Source organism: Rhipicephalus sanguineus, chromosome 9, assembly GCF_013339695.2.
Source record: "Rhipicephalus sanguineus isolate Rsan-2018 chromosome 9, BIME_Rsan_1.4, whole genome shotgun sequence".
Lineage (NCBI taxonomy): Eukaryota > Metazoa > Arthropoda > Arachnida > Ixodida > Ixodidae > Rhipicephalus > Rhipicephalus sanguineus.
Window position 1 is genome coordinate 72,828,518 of NC_051184.2, and position 24,591 is coordinate 72,853,108.

At 48.7% G+C, this 24,591-nt stretch overlaps 2 protein-coding genes across 2 annotated transcripts in view; both read right to left on the bottom strand.

Annotated features, from left to right (window-relative positions):
* The window catches only part of LOC119405315 (RNA exonuclease 1 homolog), a 44,688-nt gene extending 42,580 nt beyond the window's left edge, over nucleotides 1–2,108 (bottom strand). The window contains exon 1 of the mRNA XM_037672145.2: nucleotides 1,899–2,108. Coding sequence (XP_037528073.1) covers nucleotides 1,899–1,998 — 100 coding nt within the window. The 5' untranslated portion in view covers nucleotides 1,999–2,108. The remainder of the gene's footprint in view (nucleotides 1–1,898) is intronic.
* Nucleotides 2,109–4,815: 2,707 nt separating this feature from the next.
* LOC119405316 (probable ATP-dependent RNA helicase vasa-like) overlaps nucleotides 4,816–24,591 on the bottom strand; it is a gene marked incomplete at its 5' end in the record, with an annotated part of 34,444 nt that continues 14,668 nt past the window's right edge. Inside the window, 4 exon segments of the mRNA XM_037672147.2 lie at nucleotides 4,816–5,097; nucleotides 11,346–11,417; nucleotides 17,843–18,523; nucleotides 20,313–20,600. Of these exon segments, the coding sequence (XP_037528075.1) occupies nucleotides 4,996–5,097; nucleotides 11,346–11,417; nucleotides 17,843–18,523; nucleotides 20,313–20,600 (1,143 nt within the window).

The following is a 24,591-nucleotide window of genomic DNA, read 5'->3' on the forward strand; positions in this document are numbered from 1 at the left end:
TTGCGGCACGGTTTAGGTCTCCACTTAGAAGCGAAGGCAGGCTAGCGATTGGGAAGGCGATACGAACACAGTGCAATTACGCTATCGCGTTCTATTACAGAGGTACTAGCTTCTGGGCTGTCAAACTTTTTTTTTAGTACATGGCATATTTGCCGAGGGAAGAGCGAACGATTTCTAGTTGACTTTGAAACTGAATTGTAAATTCCATGCCCCTGGCTGTGCTGTAATATTTGGCTCACATGTTCGCAGGAGCCTAGACAACGAATCGGCAGCATTTTTGGACAACGTTCAAAAGGGGTTGCAGGGCCCCTTTAATAAGGCAAGAGAGGCCCCACCCAGATGACCAAAGCGCACCAGCCAATTGCCTTCGCGTCAAAATGAATGGTCCCGCTCATGTACTCGTTGATGCTCTCAAACAGCGGGGTCACCGACTGTACAGTTTATAACGTCAGTCAAGAGCACAGGTTCATCGGTGCAGGCTTGTGTGCATCCGCCTTTCAGATGTAAGTGCCACTGCCTTCTAAAGTTGTACTCAACTACAGTGTGCGTGCCATAACCCATTATTCAGACCCCACTATTCAGAACGTTTTATTGGTGACATTAGGCTTGCACTATGGCAGTACAAACGAGTCAAGTCATTTTTAACCGACGTGGCATTCCCTCTGTACTTGTATACATGTGAACCACACACACTGGGTGTTTGTAAACAAACACTTGGCATGTAAAACACATGTCAGATTGGATAACACAGGTTATCTAGTGGGTCCTTTTGTGAGAAAATATGTGAGAATGCTGTGTTTATTGCAGTGTAATTTCCTCGTTAGAGCCAAAGAAGGCATCCTTTGTGCAAGCCATACAATGAGGTGGCACAGTGATTCAACTTTGGAGTTTGAAAAGCTTCAGAAAAGGTTGGAAAGTAGGGAACGATTTAGCGCTTTTGTTTTAACACACTGTACGCATCAGTGTGACCACATTGCAGTGTGTACACATCTTAAAAGTGTATGGATTATGATGTACGATCAGTGAGAGTTCCCCAGCCTAACATGCTTGGAGGAGGAGGGGGGACTTAAGAGAAAGCCTTAGGGGCCACTGACAGGGACTTAATGTATGGTCTTCACTAGGCGGCGTGCAAGTTCGGGCATGTTCGGACATGTCCAGAGTGCCCACACCTCACAATGAACATTTTTTCACGTGCGAACTGCGAAGAGCGGTTCCCACGTGCTAGTGTTTGTAAACGGCCCGTCTATCTACAATCGGCTGTTTCTTAAGACCACACGTACGAATGGGCCCTGTGTCGATATGCGGACTCCGGAACAAACACAACGTGCGCTTACAGTGGGAGAACGTGTGACGACACGCCCATACATTGAATGGGTCGCATCGGCGTCTCTAGCTTGCGTTATACTCGAACTGTTAGGAGTGGCCTAGCGGATTTCCGCCTTGCAAATCCTTCATCGCGTGCCAATTGTTATTCGTACCCCGACTTGAACCCTTTCGCAACCTCGAAACGGCTCGTGAGATGCGAGTGATGTATCGTGTTGTTTAGGTTCGTTTCTGGTTCGAGACAGCGCAGCTCATCTATCACATTCACTTACAAAGTGAGCAAGAACACATTCTGAGTGTTTGTGGATCGTGAATTCGCCCGCCACGATGCCTGTGAGCTCGTGTCTTTCAATTGCACGCCGTCTCTAAACCGCTTGCCTTTTGTACGCTGAACTGAGAAACGATTGACGAATACGCGGCTGAGTGTGATCGGTACACGAACTGGGTGTAGTGGTAAACGCGTCGGTGACTCGTTTGGAGGACATCTCGGGTCCTCGGTGAGGGTTTTCGAGCCGTAGAGAAAAGTTGTCGCGCGCGCACACAGGGGTTCGCCCCAGCGCCCAAGGGATGCTCACCCTTTTTCTCATGGCTGAAGTGGCAGTGAGGCCGCTCGCAGAGTCCCGACGCGAAGAAAGGACACGGCAGTTTATTAAAGAAGCCGTTCGATGGAAGCATTGTCGCCGCTTGGCCCAAACACAAACATAAACATCTCCACCTTCGAGAAACGACGCTGTAACAACCGCACGCATGAGAAGAAAAAAAGAAACTATCGTCCGTAAAAGACGGTAAGCGTTGCCAGACGGATTTTGCGCGAGCGCGCGTAATGTAGCGCGCAGAGCTCTGACCAAACAATAAACGCCAGGCGTTATTTCTGGTTACAGTCGTTTGACTAAGACCACAAAATTGTTTTGCCTTTTTAGCGCAAGCAAAAGTTTTGAATTTGAGCAACTGCGCAACAGCGGTGCGCGAGACGTTTGTCGTCTGCTTGGAGATACTGGTATATGCAGTTCTACTACCCTACGACTGGACTCGAAACCATGATTTGCGTCATAACTTCGCGAATTTCAGAATATATGATGCGCTTCATCAGGGCGAACCCCGATTAGAATGAAATATTTGCAGCATCAAGCAGAAAAGGCTTAGTTCTTGCTCTCTGTAGTTGTTTGAACTGCAGTTTCAACTTTGTGAACTGTAGGTCTTTGAACTGCGGGTTCACTCTAGCCGGGTGCTCTGCCATCCCGCCACTCCGAAGGCGGAGAGCGCATCGAGGTGCGCGCTTTCCCTTAGTGTGCCTAGATGTGTGCGCCAAACGCGCATCAAGGCACCTTACTGGCGGCGTTCCCCTTCTCCAAACCCTCAATATCACTCCTCCTCATCCTCGCTTACCTTTCCCACCCCCTTGCTATACGATACCGCCAACACCCTCTATCGGTGGAGCGGGAAGCGGACCAATGAGTTGTCCACGCTTTAGTCTCTCCCCTCCTCACTTCCCCACTCCTGTCCTGTGCTATACTATACAAGGCTATACTGTCTCTTTCCTTTCCCACCAGCAACGCTTTCACATGGGTCCCACAAGCGCGCTTACCTAATTCCTGTGGCGCATACCCGCCAAATGGTCATTCCAATCCACGGATCGCATCTTGCGACCGGCTTCCGCTGTTATCGATGGCTCGAGTTCTGTTAAAACTGAAGCCAGCGTTTTACCGAGGCTTCCGTTCCCTTCAATGCATTAATGGCGCGTTCACACTGAGACATTCGGCGGCGAGAGCGCGCGGAATCCGCTTCGGCGGCAGCGAGATCCGCCGGAAAAGCCCATTCCGCGCCGATCGGTCCTGGACCGATTTTTGCGGCAGCTGCCGCCGGATTCCCTCACCGCGAACCAATCGGAACGCGAGTCGAACATACGAAAAATGGCGGCGCGCTTGTGATATCGCAGTCGTCGAAGCCCGCAGCAACAGCGAAGTCTTTCGTAATCATCCTGTAGCTCTCGACAACTGCCAAGTGTTGTCGCGATTAGCATCATCGCGATATCGCAAAACGGGTGGCATTATCTCGGCTCGACCAAGCTTCTCGCGTCTGGCAAATCAGGACGAACCAACCACAACTGCGTGCGTCGTTTCTTTTGTTTGGCGAATGCATGTTTATCCTCGTCAGACATCGCCAGAAAGTAGCTTTGCAGCAGGCCCAGCAGTTCGACGACCCTGCTCCTGTTTATGCGCTTTGCCATAACGAAACGCGTACACAACGCAGAGCGCGTCAAAGCCAGCGTTCCTTCGCGCGAAGGGACGATCACAACTAGACGCCCTAGTTTCGGCGGTGCGGTTGCTAAGTGGTGTGAACAATGTGGAATTTCGGCGGCGCGCGAATTCCGGTCGCTGTGGCGGGCGGATTCCCCAGTGTGAATGAGCCATAACAGCGGATTGTCCACAATGGGAGCACACATTCCCCGAGGTTTCCCTCCCCGAATGAATGAATGAAACTTTATTAGTGCAAAGGAATTCTCCCGGGGGCGCCCTCAGTCCAGGGCCCCTGTGGCCTTGGCCATCTTGCGAGCTCTGTCGATCAACTTGATCTGTTCTTCAGGCTTCGAGCAGGACAGCGCAGCCTACCACTGCTCCGGTGTTGGTGTGTTTATTGGCACAGCCTTTGAGTGTTGGCAGGCCCATGTGACGCGATAGAGTGTTGCGAGATCCCCCCCCCCCCCCGGTACCCATACTATAATCCTCGAGAATTCCCGCTCGGTAGACACCCAATTCATGCAACGGTAACTGTGGTGCAAACTACGGAAGCCATTCAATATGCACTGACCACACACACATTCCAAATGCTTTGCCCCACACATCGGAGACTGACCGAGCCTTTTCAGAACACATACAATTCTACTTCAGTTTCACAAATAGAAGCGCCACGTTGTCTCGGCAAAGATGAAAATTCATGAGTTGCTCAACCCTGGAGAAATACGCTAACTAAAGTTTCGTACGATATTCAATCATCGCACCGTAGCGTGCACTTCGTTTTGATCTTTAACATGAATGCTGATGCTACGACTGACCATTTAAAGTGTAGTCGATATGCCTGGTAAGCCCACGATGTGCGCACAACTCAGTTTAGCCAAGCGTTAAGAGGTGAATCGACGTTTTGGTAAAAGCCAAAAAAAATGCAGCATAGAACCACTGGCTGCCTACTTCGCATGAAATCGATTCCCAAGACGTGGGATCTGCCGAATATTTATTGGCTCAGTTTCGGTGCAGTGCACATTAGCATTATTTCACATTTTCTGCATACTTCGCATGAAATCGATTCCCAAGACGTGGGATCTGCCGAATATTTATTGGCTCAGTTTCGGTGCAGTGCACATTAGCATTATTTCACATTTTCTGCACCTTGAACTGATGTTTCAATTAGACAAGCAGGATCCCACTGCGTCCACTGTGGTACCTCGAGGCACACATGTTAACCCTAGAGAAGTATACAAGGACAATGTGGAAAAAACTTTTTATTTGAACTGAACAAGTGGTAAAATCTCTTTCAACACCTAACTGCGGTGAAGTATGTACAAAAGAAACCTGCCCTACTCGGGCAGGGGTCATGTCCACAAACAAACGGAAAAAAAAGACACGCACACACACACAAACACACGGAGGCTGGCCCCCTTGGAGGCTTGTCGAATGCTCAGTTCCATTCCTCCTCTTCAGCTGGCTGGGATGCAAAGGCCGATCCACCACCACCGCCGCCACCCCACGACTCACCACCGCCGCCTCCTCCTCCGTAGCTCTGCAAAGTTCGGGAAATCAACCATGTAAGCAACGAGCACAGAACAATGAATGTCATGCAATGCACATCTGCACCACTCAAAGCCACAAAACGACAAATTGGGAACTATCAGGGGTGGGACAGTGCAGATAGCTTTTGTAGCAGTTCTTGGAGCAGAAAGAGTTTTGGAGCAGCTGATTAACATAAGGCAAGTCAACCTTAAGTACTGTTAAACTATTTTGACAGGTCAGGCAAATGTTCGTCAGTTATAATATGATAAAGTTGCAAGATGAAAAATATTAACAAAAAGTGGAACAGAGGAAGTGGAACCGAGGCCACCTAAACAGGTGTCCAAATACGCAGTAAGTTTCGTTGGCACGACAGGCACGTTGCCCGATCAAGCAGACACCTTCAGGGACGCAGTCTTCAGGGAATCGGCGCGCTGTGCGTAGCTATGAAAAAACTCGTCCGAGGCTATTTTCAATGTTCCTGGCGTCGCCGGTGCAGCATATCTGCATGGAGTCTGCAGCTACCTGGCAAGCTGACAACACGGGACTATATAGCGCCATGAAAGCCAACGCGTCTTAGTGCAATGTTTGGTATACTTTTCCTTGTTGCAGTTTCATACAGAGCATTACATTCAATATCACGGACTAAGCAGAGTCAGTTGTTTACACGATTGCCATGTTCTGCTAAAACTGGACAGAAAACGAAATTGCGGTTGTCGGTTTCAGCATTTCGGAGCAGCGTGGCGCAAATTTCAGGAAATATTGCGGTTTTGGTGCAACTTGGTGCAGCTGTACCAGCCCCAACTCCTACACTGCAGTGAAACCACCTATACAGGCAATTTGCATGTGCTCTTATACACGCCTATTCGTTCATTTCAAATACCTGTAATATTTGAATATTCCAAGTGCTCGAATATTCACACATGCCTACTCTATAGATGCAAGTAGATACTCCTAAGCTTTCAATTGCAGCAATGATAATCAAAACATAGCCTGGGCAACAAACAGTACAGCATACAGGAGAAAAGGTGCCTCCTTTGTGAGGGTGTTTGCGAGCGAGAACTGTCCTAAAGCTGACTTTAGGGCACAGTAACAAAAATAAGATTAATCTCTTGGAGAAGATTCAGGAAACATGTTTTGGCGACATTGGGTCCAGAAGACCAATGTCTCCCTTAAGGGGGGATGCGGCTTTCGTATTGCGAAAAATGGCCAAAAAAATCGATTTTCTGAAAATCAAATTTTCAGTTTCTGGAACCCTTTTTCTATCTGATTCCAAAATATCTACACTGAAAACCACCCAGAAGTGCTTCGAAAAATTTGTTTTGCCCTCCGAAGTGGCGAAAATTATTGTGGAAATCGCAAAAAAACCCGCGATTTTCAAAAAATTGTAGCTCCGCGATGACGCGACCGCGAACCAACTTTTTGGGCTTGTCGGAAAGGGCATTTCTCAGTGTTCAAATTCCCCGCTTCAGCGGGCTCCTCCATTCAGAAAGAAGCGCACAAAAAGCAAACACTTGAGAGTCGTTCCGAGGCCTCCGATTGGCCGCGTCCGCAATTATGCCCCAGCTCGCCTCGCCATTGGTCCGATGCTCGCTCAGGGAGATCGTCGTCTGCGCGTCGCGAGTTCACGGCTGTCGAGAATCGCGCTACTTCTTGACACGTTCGCTATAGTTCTGTGTTCACGGCTCGACGATCACTTAAGGGGGGACGCGGCTTTCGTATCGCGCAAAATGGCAAAAAAATCGATTTTTTGAAAATCACATTTTCAGTTTCTGTAGCCCTTTTTCTATCTGATTCCAAAATATCTTCACTGAAAACCACCTAGAAGTGCTTTAAAAAATTTGTTGCACGTGCTGAGTTGGCGAAAATTATTGTGGAGATCGCAAAAAAAACGGTGGTTTTCAAAAAAGTCTTGCTCCGCAACGGCACAACCGGGCGCCGCCATTTTGAGCTCGCCGTAAAGAGCATTTCTTCGTTTTCAAATTCCCCGCCTCAGCTGGCTCCTCCCTTTGAAAACAAGCGCACAAAAAGCAAATCTCTGAAGGTCGTTTCGAGGCCTCCGATTGGCCGCGTCCGCCATGTTGCTCCAGCACGCCTCGTCATTGGTCCGATGCTCGCTCCGAAAGGACAGCCGTCTGCTGCTTACGCGTCGCGATGTTACCTGATGTTACGACTGTCGAAAATCGCGCTACTTAGTGACGCGTTCACTCGTCCTGTGTGCACGGGTCGACGATAATTTAGAATATGATTACCCTGTAGTTTGACAGCTGCAAGCGGAAGCGCAGTCATCAGTGTACGATAGCGTGCCGCGCTCGTCGCGAACATCGCAGATGCGCGTCTCGGGTAGAAGTTCAGCTTGTCAGCACTTCGTACTCCGAGACGAATAACTTCGCGCTACTACTCTTTGTACTCGCGATCGAACATGACTTGCTTTGAAACATCGGGCACCGCGGCCACGCACACCGCGACCGAGCTTACTGCTCGGAGTCGTGGCTAGGCCTAACTCCGCTCACGGCGCTGGTTTGCGAGACGAATCCGAACTTTGCGGGCAAGGACATCGCGCTAGCGGACAAGCCGCACTGTGCTTCGTCACAAGCAGCAAATCGCATCGTCCGCTGGCTCCTCGAAAGTGCGGATGGACATTTTACGAATCGGCAGCGGACCTCCCGGCCAAGCTCGTCGCGCATTGACCGCTCGGAACAGCGGCTAGCAATTTCGCGCGTCGGCGCCGCAAAATGCGAGACCAAGCACGTTATGTGCGCCGATGTTTCGTCGCCGCGGCTAGGAGCATTGTGTATTGTCACCGAATGCCGCCAGCCAGCATACCGTGCGCCGACATCCCGGACCCCGCGGCCGAGTACATCGGCTTGAAAGAAAGCGCTGGTGACGCAATTTAGGCACGTTTGGATTCGTGCTTGGTATCGCCGCTAGCTCTGATGAATCTTTGAAAATAACGAATGCCTCGCAAATTACAGTTTCCGCGACCGAGTGGATGATGAAACGCATCACAGGCGGGGTTTGCAAATGAGCGTGGCGTGTGTGAAGCAGGGAGTTGAATTTATATCTGACCAACTCGCGTTATTGAATAAACTGCTCAGATATTTGATCCCAGAAATGTTTGCAATAACTGTGCCAATTTTCATCAAAACCTGCGAAGGAAAATGCCACGTCCCCCACCTTAATTTTATTCAGAAGGTCACTGGAAAGAATGACCTCCGGTACGCATGCATTGTTTGTGATGAAGACAGTGATACTTCCCTCACTCTGAAGAAAGAACATACAGATTTATTCCACTGGCTAAAGAAGACTGTATAAATCATGTCAAAGAGAGGATGGGTACAGCTCTCCAACACATGTGTCAAGAAGCAAGAAGGATAGACTAGGAGGATGGGGCAGCCTGACTGAAGACCTGATTAAAAGACTGACTAGTTGTTATGGCATGGCTATCCGTGACAACATTGGCCTGACGCAGGACTTGATCAAAAGGCTCACCAGCTATTATGGCCTAGCACTGCGAAGCAACACGGACGTCGAAGATATGAAGAAAGCAGTGATGGCCACCTTTCATAATGTTTCATCGACAGATGCAGAACCTCATCAAGAGCTCTGTCCTTCCGGTGCCCGCAGCTGGTGCAGGCACCGTGCAGCAGAGGCAGAGGGGAAGCCACAACTTCCACACACATATAACCTGCCCGACAAAGTTGTTGAAGCGTTGCAGCCAGTGTACCAACGCCTGTCTGACCCTCAACTGCAGGCTCGTTGCAGTGGCAACAAGACACAAAATGCCGCTGAAAGCCTTCACTCGGTGATTTGGTCACTAATTTCTAAGCAGCAGCATGCCTCCCACTTCACTGTGGAAGTAGCAGTCCATGAGGCAGTTGCGAGGTACAATGCAGGCAACTTTCAAGCTTACACCAAGATTTGTGCTGCAATGGGTGTGCAACCTGGGGCCCTTACCCTCCACAGGGCTGCTAAAAAGATGCTCAGCGAGCAAGGAAGTCATCGCACATGCATGAAGTGAAAGGGCAGAGACGAAAAAGGTTGCCTCTACACAAGAACACCAAGGACTACAGTGCTGGTGCCTTCTAACAAATGTAAACAACTTCGAAAACTTTGATAGGCTTTTTCTCACAAGTGTGTTTTGGACATTGTGCATTGCTCGTGGAAAGAGTAGCACGGGAATGACTGGACCGATTTTGATTCTGTTTCTTTTTCCTGAATCCCTGAACACTGCTTGTGGGTATGACATTCTTCAATTTCTTGTTTATGGCCCAGTTATTTTTCTAGATGATGATTTGTCCATGACACTGTTTCTGACAATGTGTGTCAGCAGCCATGATGATCTCTAAAAAAAAAAAGAGAATTTACTAAACAATTCTGAGAGTGTCATACCCTGTAGTCTTCTTTTGAGTAAAGATCAACACTATTTGCAGCTTCCTGGCATGTTTTGTTACAGCGCTAGGCTTTCCACGAGCAGACCATATAATTGGACCATGTAGCATGATGTAACTTGAGAACTACTCGAGGTATCATGATGAAACTGCATATTTCCCTATACAAGACACTTATTAGTATGCATGCCAAGTTTCATTGCTCTAGGTCAACAAACAAAAAAGTTTTTTTTCAATGCCACCTCCCCCCTTAAATATAATTACGCTTTAGTTTGCAGCTGCAAGAGGAAGTTCGATCTGATTACGATGGTGCGCCGCGCTCCTAGCGAACATCGCAAACGCGCGTCTCGGACCGACTCTAGCGTTGACTTCAGCGTCGGATTCGCCGTTAGATGTTCTGTTTATCAGCACCTCTGACATCGTGACGAAGGCGATCGCGGGACGACTCTTTGTACTCACGACCACGCATTACGCACTTTGAAGCAACGGGCACCACGGCCTGCGCACCTACTGCTCGGAGTCGTCACTAGGCCGAACTCCGCTCACGGCGCCGTTTGGCAAGACGAACCTCAAACCTTGCGAGCAAGAACAACGCGCTAGCGTACCCGCGGCGACTGAGTGAGATGCGAGCGCTTCGCGACGCCGACACCAACGCGGCGGATGTGTAAACAAACCTACGTCACGAGTTTGTGGTGGCTGGTTGTGCCCTTGCGCTTGTGCCGTGCTACCTGCCATTTCTTCCTCCGTGCCTGCGGCTTTGCGTGTGCTAGTTGTGTTCTCTTCCGCTGTTCGCTCGTCGTGCCCGTTGGCAGATGTTATGGCCTGCTCACGCTAGCGGCAAGCCTGCCGCAATGGCGCGGTGCCGCAGAACGTCGGCCGTCGCCGCACGCGCGAGAGCTGTCCAATTTGCACGGCAAGCTTTGCCGGCGAGGCATTCACGCCTCCGAAAAACATGGCAGCACTGCCAAAAGCGGTTGTCGTTCACTTCGAATCTATCAAGTGGCCGCCGTGCGCTCTGTAACGTGTAAGTTCCGAACTGATGCTTCCATTTGCTTTAGATTCATGTCCTTAAGTTTCGACAGCAATGTATTCGTCCCGATTCGACGCCGTTTTTGAGAGCCATAGTCAAATAATCTATGCTGTAAGCTTAGCGAGTCGAGATGGGCGCTTCCGAAGCTCGGAGGACATAGATTACGCGTTTGTTAGTTGTTTCTAATCCTCCATAGCTGGCGCCACTTGACCTGGTACGGCGCCCACCGCACCCATGCTCGCGTGCCGCCTACGTCAATTTTGCGTGTTCACGTGGCCAGCTGTGGTTACCCGTCCTCCGTGATAAGTGGATCATAAGCTATCTATTGCAACAAAAAAAAAACAAGGTGTAAAATTTTTGTGTCAGTGCTCCTTTAATACATAATGCAGCCAAATGAGATATGAGTGCTGAGGTATGAAATTAATTTAATTACTGTTAAGTAACACAGGTGAACCCCTTTATAAGAGGCACAATGCAACAGACAATTGGGTATATACTCAAACCTTATAAAGTCTCAACTGACACAAATAAGTTTGTTATATCCAAAAATTCGTTATAAGCGTAAAATTTGTAACACTATATAAGACAAGACTACTCTTAATTTACTTCGTTATAACCAACAATTCGTTATATTGAGGTTTGAGTAGGCACACCAGTGTACCTACACCAAAACAGGGGTTAATTGGAAAATGAGAACCTGGTAATACAAAAGCCCTACGGGATGCAGCAAGCCTCAACTTGCTCAGAGGAAGAGTTGATTACTGAAAAGCAGAACTCTACCACTACGTTCAGAGATGAACCCCGATGAACCCTGCTAGAACATCAAATCAATACACTCACCGGAGCGCCTCCGCCACCTCCGCCACCAAACTTCGCTTCGTTCTGGAGCCAGTCCGGCACCTCTTGTTGACTCTGCACACAGATACCAAAAACATTATGCACAAGGCTCATTCAAGGAAATCTGTGCAAATTGACGCCTTGCAAATCAATGAAAAGTGATACGTTCCAGACCATTAAGAAAGCAACTGCAATGTACACTATTGCACGATTGCACACTTTTCACTTGCACAAGCAGGAAAAAAAGATTGAGGAGCCATTCCACTCTGTTCAAGGCTGTTTAGGACATGGTGGCAGCCACCTTGGTATCAAAGGCCAGGTTGTGAACATGCCTACCAACATTCAAACCACTCACTCTGCAGAGTCTACCGCAACACATCGACGATGATGTGACCGTCTAGGCAATGATCAGTAGGCTTCACTGCCACTCACTATCAGGGAAAGTCAGCTTATTAAGAACAAGCTTACACAAATTTCCCCTTAAGGAGGGACGCGCCTTTCGTATCGCGAAAAATGGCATAAAATTGATTTTTTTGAAAATCGCATTTTCAGTTTCTGTGGACCCTTTTCTATCAGATTCCAAAATATCTTCACCAAAAACCACGTAGAAGTGCTTTAAAAAATTTGTTACGCCTGCCACGGTGGCGAAAGTTATTGCGGAAATCGCAACAAAACACCGATTTTCAAAAAATAATAGCTCCGCAACGGCGCCACCGTTCGCAGATATTTTGGTCTCGTCGGAACGAGCATTTTTCCGTCTGCGAATTCCCCGCCTCAGCTGGCTCCTCCCTTTGAAAACAAGCGCACAAAAAAGCAAATGTCTGAAGGTCGTTTCGAGGCCTCCGATTGGCCGCGTCCGCCATGTTGCCCCAGCGCGCCTCGCCATTGGTCCGATGCTCGCTTCGGGGGATCGTCGGCTGCTGCTTGCGCTTCGCGAGGTCACGGCTGTCGAAAGTCGCGGTCTTTATGACGCGTTCGCACTCGTTATGTGTTCACGGCTCGAAGTCGACGATCACGTTGAACTTAACTACGTTTTAGTTAGGAGCTGCAAGCGGAAGCCCGATCAGATTACGATGGCACACCGCGCTCGTAGTGAACATTGTAAGCGCGCATCTCGGATCAGCGGTTGGAGGTACTGCTATCAACACTTCGTACGTAGTGACGCAGATAATCGCAGGACGACTCCTTGTACTCGCGACCACGCATTACGTACTTTGAAACAAACATCGGGCACCGCGGCCGGCGCGTCTACTGCTCGGAGTCGTCGCTAGGCCTAACTCCGCTCACGGCGCCAGCGTGCGAGACGAACCTCGAACTTTGCGGGCAAGAACAACGCGTTAGAGGAACCGCGGCAGTGTGCTTCTTCGTAAGCAACGCAGCGCATCGCCCGCCGGCTCCCCGGAAGCGCGGATGGTAATTTTGCGCATCGGCAGCGGACCCTACAGCCAAGCTCGTTGCGCAGCGGCCGCGCGTCGGCGTCCCGAAATGAGAGACCAAACACGTTGCGCGCCGATTTTTCGTCGCCGCACCTAGAGATATTCCGCATCGTCACTGAATGCCGCTACCCAGAACATCGCGTGCAGATTTTCCGGACTCCGCGGTCGAGCACTTCGAGGTGAAATAAAGCATTGTTGATGCAATTTAGGTGCGCTTGGAGCCGTGCGTGGTATCGCCGCAAGCTCTCATGAATCTGAAAAAAATAAAAGCCTAGCAGATAACCGTGTTCCCCGCAACCGGGTGAATTGTGAAGCGCATCAAAGTCTAGGTTTACAAGTGAGCTTGAGTGAAGCAGGGAGATGAATTTACATCTGCCCTATTCGAGTCTTGAATAAACAGCTAAGGAATTTCTATTCCCCCAATGTCTTGGCCGTAATTGCCTATTATTTAGGAGGAAGGGATAGGCTGTCATGATGAGAGCCACTCTTAGTATCCTATAAAAATCACTCAATGATAAATTGCAATAAAGACTTAGTGATAGCATGAATACAAGAAAGCTGGCAAAGCACCACAGCATATGGCCTAATCGCATTACAATATAACGGGCAGCCGAGAAAGAATCTCTGCACTTGAAAAAGGCTAAGAATCGATCACTAGAGAAGATGGAAAGGTGGCAAAGAAAGAGTGCCAAAGGACACCTCCAGTTATGCTGCAGGATCATTTTAGAACTACATATGTGCTCAAAACTTTCAAACGTCGTTTTCTCAAAATGACTTTTTTGGCTAGTGAGGCTGCTTATCCCAGCCATATCTCTGGAACCACTCATCGAATTTCCATCAGTCTTTTTTTATTATGTACTTGAATAAATTTCTGAGGGGGTGACAAGCCCCTTTTTTCAATATATTGTGTGTTATTTATTATAGTTAATCAAAATTTGATTGATAATATCCTAATCACCAACGCTAAATTCGATGGTCTGCTAAAATTTTTCAGCAAGGAAATTCAAAAAAAGGGCTCTGTTAGCCCCTGAAGTATCAATCTGGGAATCATCATAGTTAATTTCACAGTTCCAGCACCTTTTGAAAGTTCTCCAGGCCTGGGATAAGAGAACCATGTGCACTATTCTGACATACTGCTATAACTTGAGAACCAGTGAACATAACTTCATGAAATTTTGTAATTCTTCTAATGCTTTTGCTATGAGTCTATCCTGAAAATTTCATTAAGATATCTCAATAAACAAAATAGTTGGTATCCGAAGGTAGCCTCCCCCCTTCTAAACACGAATGCACTGCTGGGAAGACTGTTCCAAGGGGGCAATATAGCAGTCCTAAATCAAAATACAGACGAATCCCGCTATAACAAATACCGCCACAACGAAATTTCTGCCATAATGAATACAGTAAAAGCTCGTTAATTCGACTCTCGTTAATTCGGAAAATCGGTTAATTCGGACACGTCATCTGGTCCCTGTAAATATATGCATCACTCTACGAGACTGGGCGCTCGTTATTTCGGACAGATTTGACTGCAAATCGGATAATTCGGCGACTTTCGGGCCACTGTCGAGGCTCAAAAACAAAAAAAGAACCATTCTGAACAAAAGTGAAGCTCAAACGCAGCATCGCCATGGACATCAATTATCGGCTTGGCTTGACTTGAGACTGGTTAAACGCCTTTTCTTCGCGCGTGATAGCATGTGGGTTTGGCGCGGTGTCATTTTTATTGTTTTGTTCCCGTTGGTGTGCTGCATCGTTGAACGCCGTTTTATCGAGGAACAATTCAGTACGGCTCCTTTAGCTAGATCGTTGCTGGTGCTTTTGTGCTGACTTCTCGTGTGAACGCACTCTCCGCCGATGGCAACGCCGGCGAAGCGTCCCAAGTACGAGGCCAAGGACTTCACCACCAAAGTAGAAATTTTGCGTGCCCTGAAAAATGGGCTCTCCCGGCAAGTAGTAGCTCCCGTGCCATGACTTCGGCAAACAATACGACGCGAGTCTCCTGAGCGCAGTTAGCATTCTTCGCGTATGTGTGGCAGAGCACGCCTGCGTACGCCATTGCCAACTGTTTCAGGCACAGTGGCTTTGTTGTATCCGACTCCAGCGATGCCGAAGTGTCGCCGAACGACGGTGCCGATGATTGGCAGGATTTCGGAAGTGTTATGCCTGATGCAGTGACACTCGACGATTATATCGGCATTGATGGCGTTGCCACTGCCGGCTCTCTGACTGATGAGCAAATCGTCAAGGAAGTGATGCATGGCGACGAATCGTCCTTAAAGAATTTTGTTTTGGCACTGCAGACAGCATGCGAGCTGCTGAGCACCTTGAAGGGCTCAGAAAAATTGTGTCCGCGCGAATTTCTGCTCGAAAACAGAGACGCATCCGCGGTTACCTTGTAAAGTAAAGGTATGTTGAAAAAACTCTTGCATTTATTGTGTTTAATTCGACCATTCGATAATTCGGACATTCGGTTAATTCGGACATTTTTTCCGGTCCCTAAAAATCCGAATTAACGAGCTTTTACTGTAATTTGATTCCCCGTCAACCGCCCAGAGAAAGCAATGCGAAAAATGTCTTGTCACAACGAATACTTTTTCTGGGTATTTCAGCTTGAACGAAGTTTTCGCGAGTGCCACCACACAAGGAAAAGGAGCTTGCCTAGGATTGCCGCGAAATTCCGTTAGAAACTTGACCATTTCTCGTTGCCAGAGCCGTGCGGCCGCATAGCAAGACCCGCGTCTTCATGGGAGACATGCTTTCGGCCACCACACGCACATCCCGGTAAATTTTTCGCCATTGAGATGCTTGGCGACAGATCATCCATCCGTCATGATGCTGCCGGCGGGTTTGATGCGCGTGCAGGCCGCGGAAGAATCGTTCAAGAACTCCCGCCACGTGTTTGACGGAGCACTCAAAACGGAACTACTGCTCGTCGTCACAAGCCCTGCGATCATGAATGACATCCATGGCGTTTTGAAGGCAGAGGCGCAGCGAGCGCACCTAGTCCAAGCGTAACTACATTCTGCCGCAACCGCTGCAAACACAAATGCGGTCGTGTCGACGCAATGATGGGAGACCACGAGAGTACGCGCACGGACTCGAAGCAACGCTGCGGTCAAAACTGCGGTAGACGTGATCACAGATAGCAACGACGCAGTTCTGAAGGCACGCGCACGGCCAGCGCGCACACATTGAAAACGGGACTACCGTTTGCCGCAACTGCTGTGCAGAAAACCGCGGTCGCTATCGTCGCGATCATCGATAGCGCATACACTCAGTAGGCAGCTAACACACCGGAAGAAAAATTGAAGGCAATCAAGTCGTAAAACGGCACGAAGCGTTTAGGCTTTCCTTTCGCTCGCTTATGACTGTGGTAGTGCGGAGCTTCGGCACTTCGTTTTCAATTAGCCTCTAGCGAACTTTGGTGCGTTCCTTCGTCGCGCTACGTGCTCGGCACGCTTCGAGGGTAGCCTGTATATCGTATTTACTTGTGTATATATTCATGTGTATAACTCTCGTATTGACGCAAAGCTGCCTTCCTTGCACTGCCTTGAAGCCAACTTGTGCACTGAAATTCGCGTATAACTCGCACCCCGAGTTTAGCGCTATATCTTGTATATTTTGTGCGTGTTATACGTGAGAAAATACATTCACAGTGTGTGCGGACAAGTACGTCCGAGTGAGTGAGAATTCAGTGCATAAGACAATGCATGCGCTTGCCGGGACCAAAGGACGAGTCAATCAGATCTTAACTTTTGTGGTCTATGATGAAATTTCGCTGCAACGAAATTCTGCGACAACAAACTTTTTCGCACGTCCCGTCAATTTCGTTGTAGCGGGATTTGACTGTATGAAGGTCCTAGGTCAAGGCCTATATGGCCAATATATATTCACATTTTGTAATGTTTTAAAAACCAGGAGTCAAACCAGTAAAAGTTTTTTTTTCAATTCTTCCTCTGTTCCCTAGAGGGCACTAAGGGTTTTATGTGCACAGATATACAGCTTTGCTGTAAAGACAGTTACAGAAAGACACCTTTACTGCATAGCACAGATTCAGTGACACAGGAGATTGAAGAGGCCAACTGGGTTGCCCATGTGCCGCACAACTGAAAACTGCAACCGGGTAAGCATTTCACAAAAAATTGGAAGTGCTTCAGGCACCCAGAAGGTTCTATTGCTGCATGTACAGTCAGCAACAAGCGTTTTCAGGACCCCAACATGCAAGCAAAAGCTGAATATTCCCACTGCTTCGGCAGGCAGCCTTCAATTTTGATTTCTGGTCTGTTCTCAAATGCACTAACACGTGCAGTACAGTTACTAAATGCAGTCACATATTGGTGAAATTCCATGTTTTCTAAGACCTAGTGGTCTACTTTTGACGCCAACTGTACAGTAGGCAGCACTGATGAACGGACAGGTTTCTTTGGGGGCACCTTCACTAAGTGGTGGATGGCACAAACAAAAATTACACATCTCCCCTACGGGCAACCATGGTGGGATGCAAAAGCATCGTGGGGGGTGCGCATCGAGTTTCCGTTTCTCTTATGTGACTTATGAGACTGTGGTTGTGGAGGAGTTTGAATTACCGCTTGCAGACACTGACGTTTACGTTCAGCTTCCAGAGCCTTCCTCTGCTCCGTGGTGGTGGCACTGCCGCTGCAAGTAGCACCGACGTTCATGGCGTTTCGCACACCGTTGCACACAGAGAGAATGATGGAAGCACAGCAAATGCGCCCTTTCGCAGCCTCGCAGCTTCGAGATTTGCTTGCCGGCGTTGCCGTTTATGTTCAGCTTCGCGAGCATCCATAGCGCCGTTGCGAAGGAGAATGCAACAGGAGCGAGCGCGCGTCGCATAATATATGAGCGCACAGCTGCGGCGGAGAGAGAAACGGGAGAGGAGAAACGAAGCGGAGGCAGCGCTCACGCCACCTCCTCCCAATCCTCGCACTCACGCGAGGAGAGTTGGCACATGCGCAGTATGGGTGTGGACGCCGCAGAACGGACACTGCCCCGAACATAAGATGCTTTCGCATCTAAAACAAAGACCAAAGATGCACACACCTCTGACAAGATCTTCACAAGTGCGGATGCAAGCGCACTGTTGGCGTCACCGTCGTAGAAGCTCGTTGCTTTGCCCAGGTTTCCTACACGGCCAGTACGTCCCACGCGGTGCACATACTCGTCAATAGATTGCGGGAGGTCGTAGTTGATGACGTGGCGCACGTCCTTGATGTCCAAGCCTCGGGCAGCCACAGCCGTGGCCACAATGACCGGGCAGGTGCCGCGGCGGAAATCCAGCAGGGCCTCCTCGCGCTGCCGCTGGTACCGGTCCCCGTGGATGCTGGTTGTCTTCACCCCCTTCTGGGACAGGAAGGCGGCCAAAAAGTCTGCAGTCTTCTTTTTCTCCACAAACACCATGACCCGGTCGCTGCCCTCCTCGGCGAGAATGTCCAGAAGCTTTTGGCGCTTCTCGAACTGGGTCACCTGGTAGATCTGCTGCTGGACGTCCGAGTTGGCCCCGCCCAGAATGCCCACCGAGAGCATGACCGAGTTGTCGAGGAACTCTCGTGCCAGCATCTGGATAGACTCCGGGAAGGTGGCAGAGAACATGAGTGTGCGGCGCTGGCCTCGCTGGGGCATGCTGGAGTGGCCCACGAGAGCGCGCACGTCCGGCTCGAAACCCATGTCCAACATCCGGTCGGCCTCGTCTAGAACCAGGAAGCGCAGCTTCTCGAAGGAAATCTGCAACCATGGCAACCATAGGGGCAGGGAAACAAGGGAAATATATGAGACTATTCTCAACGGTACACTGCTTTACGGAACCAACAGAGAATCCTGGTGCATGTTGTGATGCATGACAATTGTGCACATTTGCAGATCAGTCCCGAAGGAGTCGAGCCTTCATTGGCCTACAGGCATGTCTTTCTATACTTTAGTTCAGGGGTCTCTAGATGCATGGCCTGCGGACCTTTCGCTAGCGGTCTGAGCCACACACACCTATTGTCTTCGTCCCTCGTGTCTGGATTTCAGCCAATCTGTAGATCAATATTGATGTTTCTCGAAACCAGACAGTAATTTCTGTAACTTCGATACTGTGGCCGGTAGCAGAGGAGAATTCTAGACCCCCACTTTAGACCACACTAAATGAACGCATTGGTGGCAAGAAAGTTATGTACAAATATTCATTGTCTGCGTCTATTCATGCTCACTGTAGTCGGAACTAGCATGCCTACATCACGTTAGTACACGACCATTACAGTAATACCTCGTTAACTCAAAGTAGTAAAAACCAGAAAAAATTTCGAGATAAGCAGATTTTCGAGATAAGCAAAGTTGGGCAAATTCCATTGAGAAGTTCAGTTCTATCTAGAAACGTTATTCCTACTGACCAGTTTCTTAACAAGAGCGCCAAACTGGCTCTTTGTAAAGGTTTTGAAGAAAAATAATGACATACCAGCGCTATTAACCAGCTGTGTTTTTCGGCACTGCCTTTTTATTTAGTGCGGAGAGACCGACTAAGGCTGGTCTGCCTCTCAGTAACACTTGCACCTAGCAAAGCTTTCTCGAGCTGCTTAACACATCGCATGTGCCGATCATCCGCGCCGCTGCACTCAAATTTATTTCGCATCAAGCGAAGCATGTTTCTTGTTTCGGCGGATGTCGTCGCCCCTCGAGTAGCTGCGTCAACGCTGCCGCGATCACTGTGCGTGACGCCACGTTGTTTGGTTTAAGAAAATGGTCAAACCAGCCGATGTTGCCGGCTAGGTCAGTTTAGCCCACCGCTAAGTCCAGAGAATTGGCCTTATCTGTCGATGTGACTGGAAGGGGCTCCTCTCGCACGATGCCACACATTCAGTGCTGTTTTGACGTCCGGAAACTTCGAGCCTCGAATCCGTTTCTTTGATTAGGGCTACCTTTCTTTGCAGCATCAGTGACTTGCTTTGCTTTGGTGGCGTTATCCTCACCACATCGCACGGCCGACGAAAAAATCCGCGCGACGTGCCTTGCGTAAATGAAATGCTGAAATCGCATCTCTGACGGTAAACAAAACATGTACGACCCGAGCTATTTTGCAGGGCCTGCTTATGCGCACGTCTATAGCGTCACATGACGTGACACAGGGTTGCTCGACAAAGTTGGTATGCCGCTAGGTTCCGACATTACTTTCGGGAACAGTGTCCACTGCGTTGTAAACGCGGCAGCCTTGCGCGAACCTTGTGAAACGTATGACATTTTGCCGCTAGTATTTTGTGAAACGGTTCTGCGGCGAAGTTTCGGTTTCATTATCAGTCGAGATTTCGAGATAACCGAAAGTGGGCACGGAAATACTTCGAGATAAAGGGCAATAAATACATTGCACCTATGGGAAATTGTTCGGTACCGCGGAAAACTTCGACTTAGCCGATTGTTCGAGATATGCGAGTTCGAGTTAACGAGGTATTACTGTATTTTCGGTCCGAATGCAAAGAGAGGCAAGTTACATTCCATCGTTGCCTACTGTTTGCCAAACACGCCTGCACACTGAACCCACCTTGCCCTTCTCCACAAAGTCCTTGAGACGACCCGTGGTGGCCACCAGGATGTGGCAGCCTCGAGACAGCTGGGCCAGCTGGTGCTGCACAGACGTCCCTCCGTACACGAGCACAGTCTTGAGGATGGAGTCGTAGGCGTACTTGTGCGCGTCCTGGGCTATCTGGATGGCCAACTCGCGGGTTGGCGACAGGATGACCGCCATCGGAGTCTGTACCGGCTGGTACGACGGGTTCTCAAGGCCAGTGTCACTCAGCAGGGAGTGCAGAATGGGCAGCATGAACGCTGCCTGCACACAAGGACAAAACCCACCTCTTCAACAAAGCTCTGCTATCTGAACTTGTTGATTCACTGGTTAGTGCAGTGAAGCATACACAACTTGGGACACTGTACGTGAAACTAAGCAAGAAACATTTAGGAGTTGAAACTCTGGCCTATTTGCAGGGACCATAGAATTTAAGGGGGGAGGTGGCGATCGAAAAAAACTTTTTTGTTTGTTGATCTAGAGTAATGAAATTTGGCAGGCACACTGAAGAGTGTCTCGAATAGCTATATATGAAGTTTCATTGCGATATCTTGAGTAGTTTTCAAATTACATTGTGTTACATAATCTGATGACATACTCTGCTGGTGAAAAGCCTAGCATTGTAACAAAACATGCCAGGAAGGTCCAAGTGGTTTTGATCTTTACTCAAAAGAACACTACACAGGATGACATTATTAAAAATTGTCTATTCCTTTTAGTTTTTTTACAAATAACATTCCTATCAGCTTCATGTATTGCATCAGAACTTCTCATGCACTAATTATCACATGCAAAAGAAACTAGGCCCTAAGCAAGGTAAAGAATAATGTCATCCTGTCAACAAGACTTCAAGGATTAAAAAAGAAAAAACAGAATCAAAATCTGTGTAGTAGTTGCCAAGATATTTGCTCCACGTGCTGAGCAAGATGCCAAAAAAACAGTATCGAGAAAACTGCGTTTAAAGTTTGGCCTTCTCTAAAACACCTAAAGATTGTGATCTTTGGTTTTTTTTTTATGATGTTTGACTTCTTGGACATGTGGCCTTTCTCCAGTGTGCCTTTGTTCTTTTTTCATAACCTTTTTTTGATCTACAAAAAAACAGTGAATTTCAAACCAATTTCTCTGTATGAAGGAGTGGTGTGATAGACATGACAGAAAAGAAGATATTGCAATCTAATAAGGCCATATACTGAAATAATTACACATATTTCTTGTGTTTATGCTGTCATTAGCATAATTAAGTCTTGCTTATTGATTACAATTAATCATTGAATATTTTTCATAAAGAGAGGTTTGTTGTGACAGAAAATGGCTCACACCATGATAGCCGATGCCTTCGTTCCAAATAACAAACAGTTATGGCCAAGACGTTAGTGGCACAGGGATTTTTTAGCAGTTTATTCAATGACGCGAGTCGGGCACACAAAAATTCGTCGCCCTGCTTCATGCACGTTCTTTTGCCACTCTCGCGTATGAAACGTATTATCATTCAGCCGATCGCGGCAACGCTAGTCTACGAGGCTTTCACTGTTTTAGAACATTCATAAACGCCTGCGGCGATATCAAGCACGGTTCCAAGCACGTCTAAATTACATCACTAGTGCTTATTGACAGCACTCTGACCGCGAAGTGCTCGGCCGCGGGGTCCGTGGAGCTGGCGCGTGATGTGCTTGGTGGCGGCGTTCGGTGACGATTCGCGAATGCGAAGCTACGATGACGAAAAATCTGCGCGCAGTATAGTTGGTCTCGCATTTTCGGGTGCCAACGCGTGAAATTGCTACCGCTGCTCCAAGCAGTTCGTGGCCGTGGGGTCAGACGAGCTTGGCTGTGGAGTTCACAGCCGATGCGTAAAATGCCCATCTGCGGTTCCGAAATGCCGGCGAGCAATGTGCTTCTTCGCTTGCGAAGAAGCACATAGCCGCGGGTACGCTAGCGCGTTGTTCTTGCTCGCAAGGTTCGAGGTTCGTCTCGCTAAACGGCGCCGTGAGCGAAGTTAGGCCTAGTGACGACTCCGAGCAGTAGGTGCGCAGGCCGTAGTGCCCGTTGCTTCGAAGTGCGTTATGCGTGGTCGTGAGTACAAAGAGTCGTCCCGCAATGGCCTTCGTCGCGATGTCAGAAGTGCTGATAAGCAGAAATCAAAACATCTAACCGCGAATCCGACGCTGAAGTCAACGCTAAAGTCGGTCCGAGGCGCGCTTTGAGATGTTCGCTAGGAGCGCGGCGCACCATCGTAATCAGATCGAACATCCTCCTGCAGCTCCAAACTAAAGCGTAATTATATTCTAAGTGATCATCGAGCCGTGAACACAGAACAATTGCGAACGTGTCACGGAGTAGCGCGATTCTCGACAGCCGTGAACTCGCGACGTGCAATCGGCAGACGACGATCTCCCGGAGCGAGCATCGGACCAATGGCGAGGCGAGCTGGGGCAACATGGCGGACGCGGCCAATCGGAGGCCTCGGAACGACTCTCCAGTGTTTGCTTTTTGTGCGCTTCTTTCTGAATGGAGGAGCCCGCTGAAGCGGGGAATTTGAACACGGAGAAATCCCCTTTCGAACAAGCCCAAGAAATTGGTTCGCGGTCACGCCATCGCGGAGCTACAATTTTTTGAAAATCGCTCTTTTTTTGAGATTTCCACAATAATTTTCGCCACCTCATAGGGCAAAACAATCTTTTCGAAGCACTTCTGGGTGGTTTTCAGTGTAGATATTTTGGAATCGGATAGAAAAAGGGTTCCAGAAACTGAAAATTTGATTTTCAGAAAATCGATTTTTTTGCCATTTTTCGAGATACGAAAGCCGCGTCCCCCCTTAATGTTCCTCCGGAGCACATACAGTAAAACCTCGTTAATTCGACACCCGGTAATTCGGAAATTCGAATAATTCGGACGGCTCTATTGGTCCCGGCCGAAGTGCATGTTAATCTATGGGACCAAACCTTCGTTAATTCGTCAGAATTGGGCTCCGCACCGCTTAATGCGGACAAATTCTGACGGCTGCCGCTACACAAATGTGTGGTAAAGCAGCACTGGCACCACTGGGGCGAAACCGAAACTTGAGTGACATCGCCATCGTCATCAACTAGTGGGGGCGATCGCAGCGTCACCGAACATCGGCGTCTTCTTCGCTCCACTGCGCCTCCGACGCCATTTTCCCTTGTGTTGTGTCGGCACCGTCTCTTCGTGCGGAGTTCTTGTTTTTTCCCGTTGTGACCGTGTTTACATGTGAGGCCCGAGCATGCGGCAGTAGCCGACGGTGGCATCGACGAGGTGTCCGCCGAGTCCACCGACGGTGACTGCCCGACCTTCGATGCTGTCCTTCCCACAGATATGACCCTTCAGGACTACATCGCGATTGATGATTGTGTCGCCACGACTGGTCTCCTGCCCGATCAAGAAATTATTAATGATGTCGCGACCTCATCGCACCTCACGGGAAGTCTCGGAGGCGCTTTTGATATTAGAGGGCGTTTGCCTGAGCACTTCCGACAGTTTGCGTGCTGTTGGCCATTTGGAAAAGTTAAGAAAAATTGTAATGTAAGCCGGAATCTGCGTGAAAACGCAGACGACCATTACAAAATACTTCAGCAAATAAAGGTATGCTTCTCCAACTTGATTTTAATGTTGTTTTTCCTGTTCATTCGTTAATTCGGCATTTGGTTAATTCGGACATTTTTTTCGGTCCCGTGAAATCCGAATTAACGAGCTTTTACTGTATCAAGCAGCAGCATTTGGTGGCTAACAAGGACAATAAAGTTGTTTCAGTTGCCATGGATTGGTTTCACGCGTTGCTCCTGTATGGCTATAAGCCATGACAGGATCTGAATGTCATATTTTCATTTTGAGGGGGATGGGGGGGGGGGGGGCTGCAGCGGTCACAAGGCAGTCGCCACTGCATACTATATCTTTCTAACGTTATCTGGTCCCCCGCATGGATCGAGTCATTTCCTGCATATCCTTACTCAGTGACCACAATAAAGCCTGCAATCTTAACACTACAGCCATGTAGGTGCAAAAAAAAAAAAAAAAAAAGCAAAACAGCTCTATGGCTTTTTGTCTGGGTTAGGGCTATGGCACCACATAGGACATCTACTTTGAGGACAATGTGGCTGTAGGACAGGACTGACAAAACCCAGGCTATTTATCAAGCTACCACTTTTACCTTGAAAGCTGTGTGAACACCCACGCTTTGTGGTCAAGCTCAGCATATTGCAGCTTATGCCTGGCGACAACTTCCTCTGGCAGCACAGCCAAA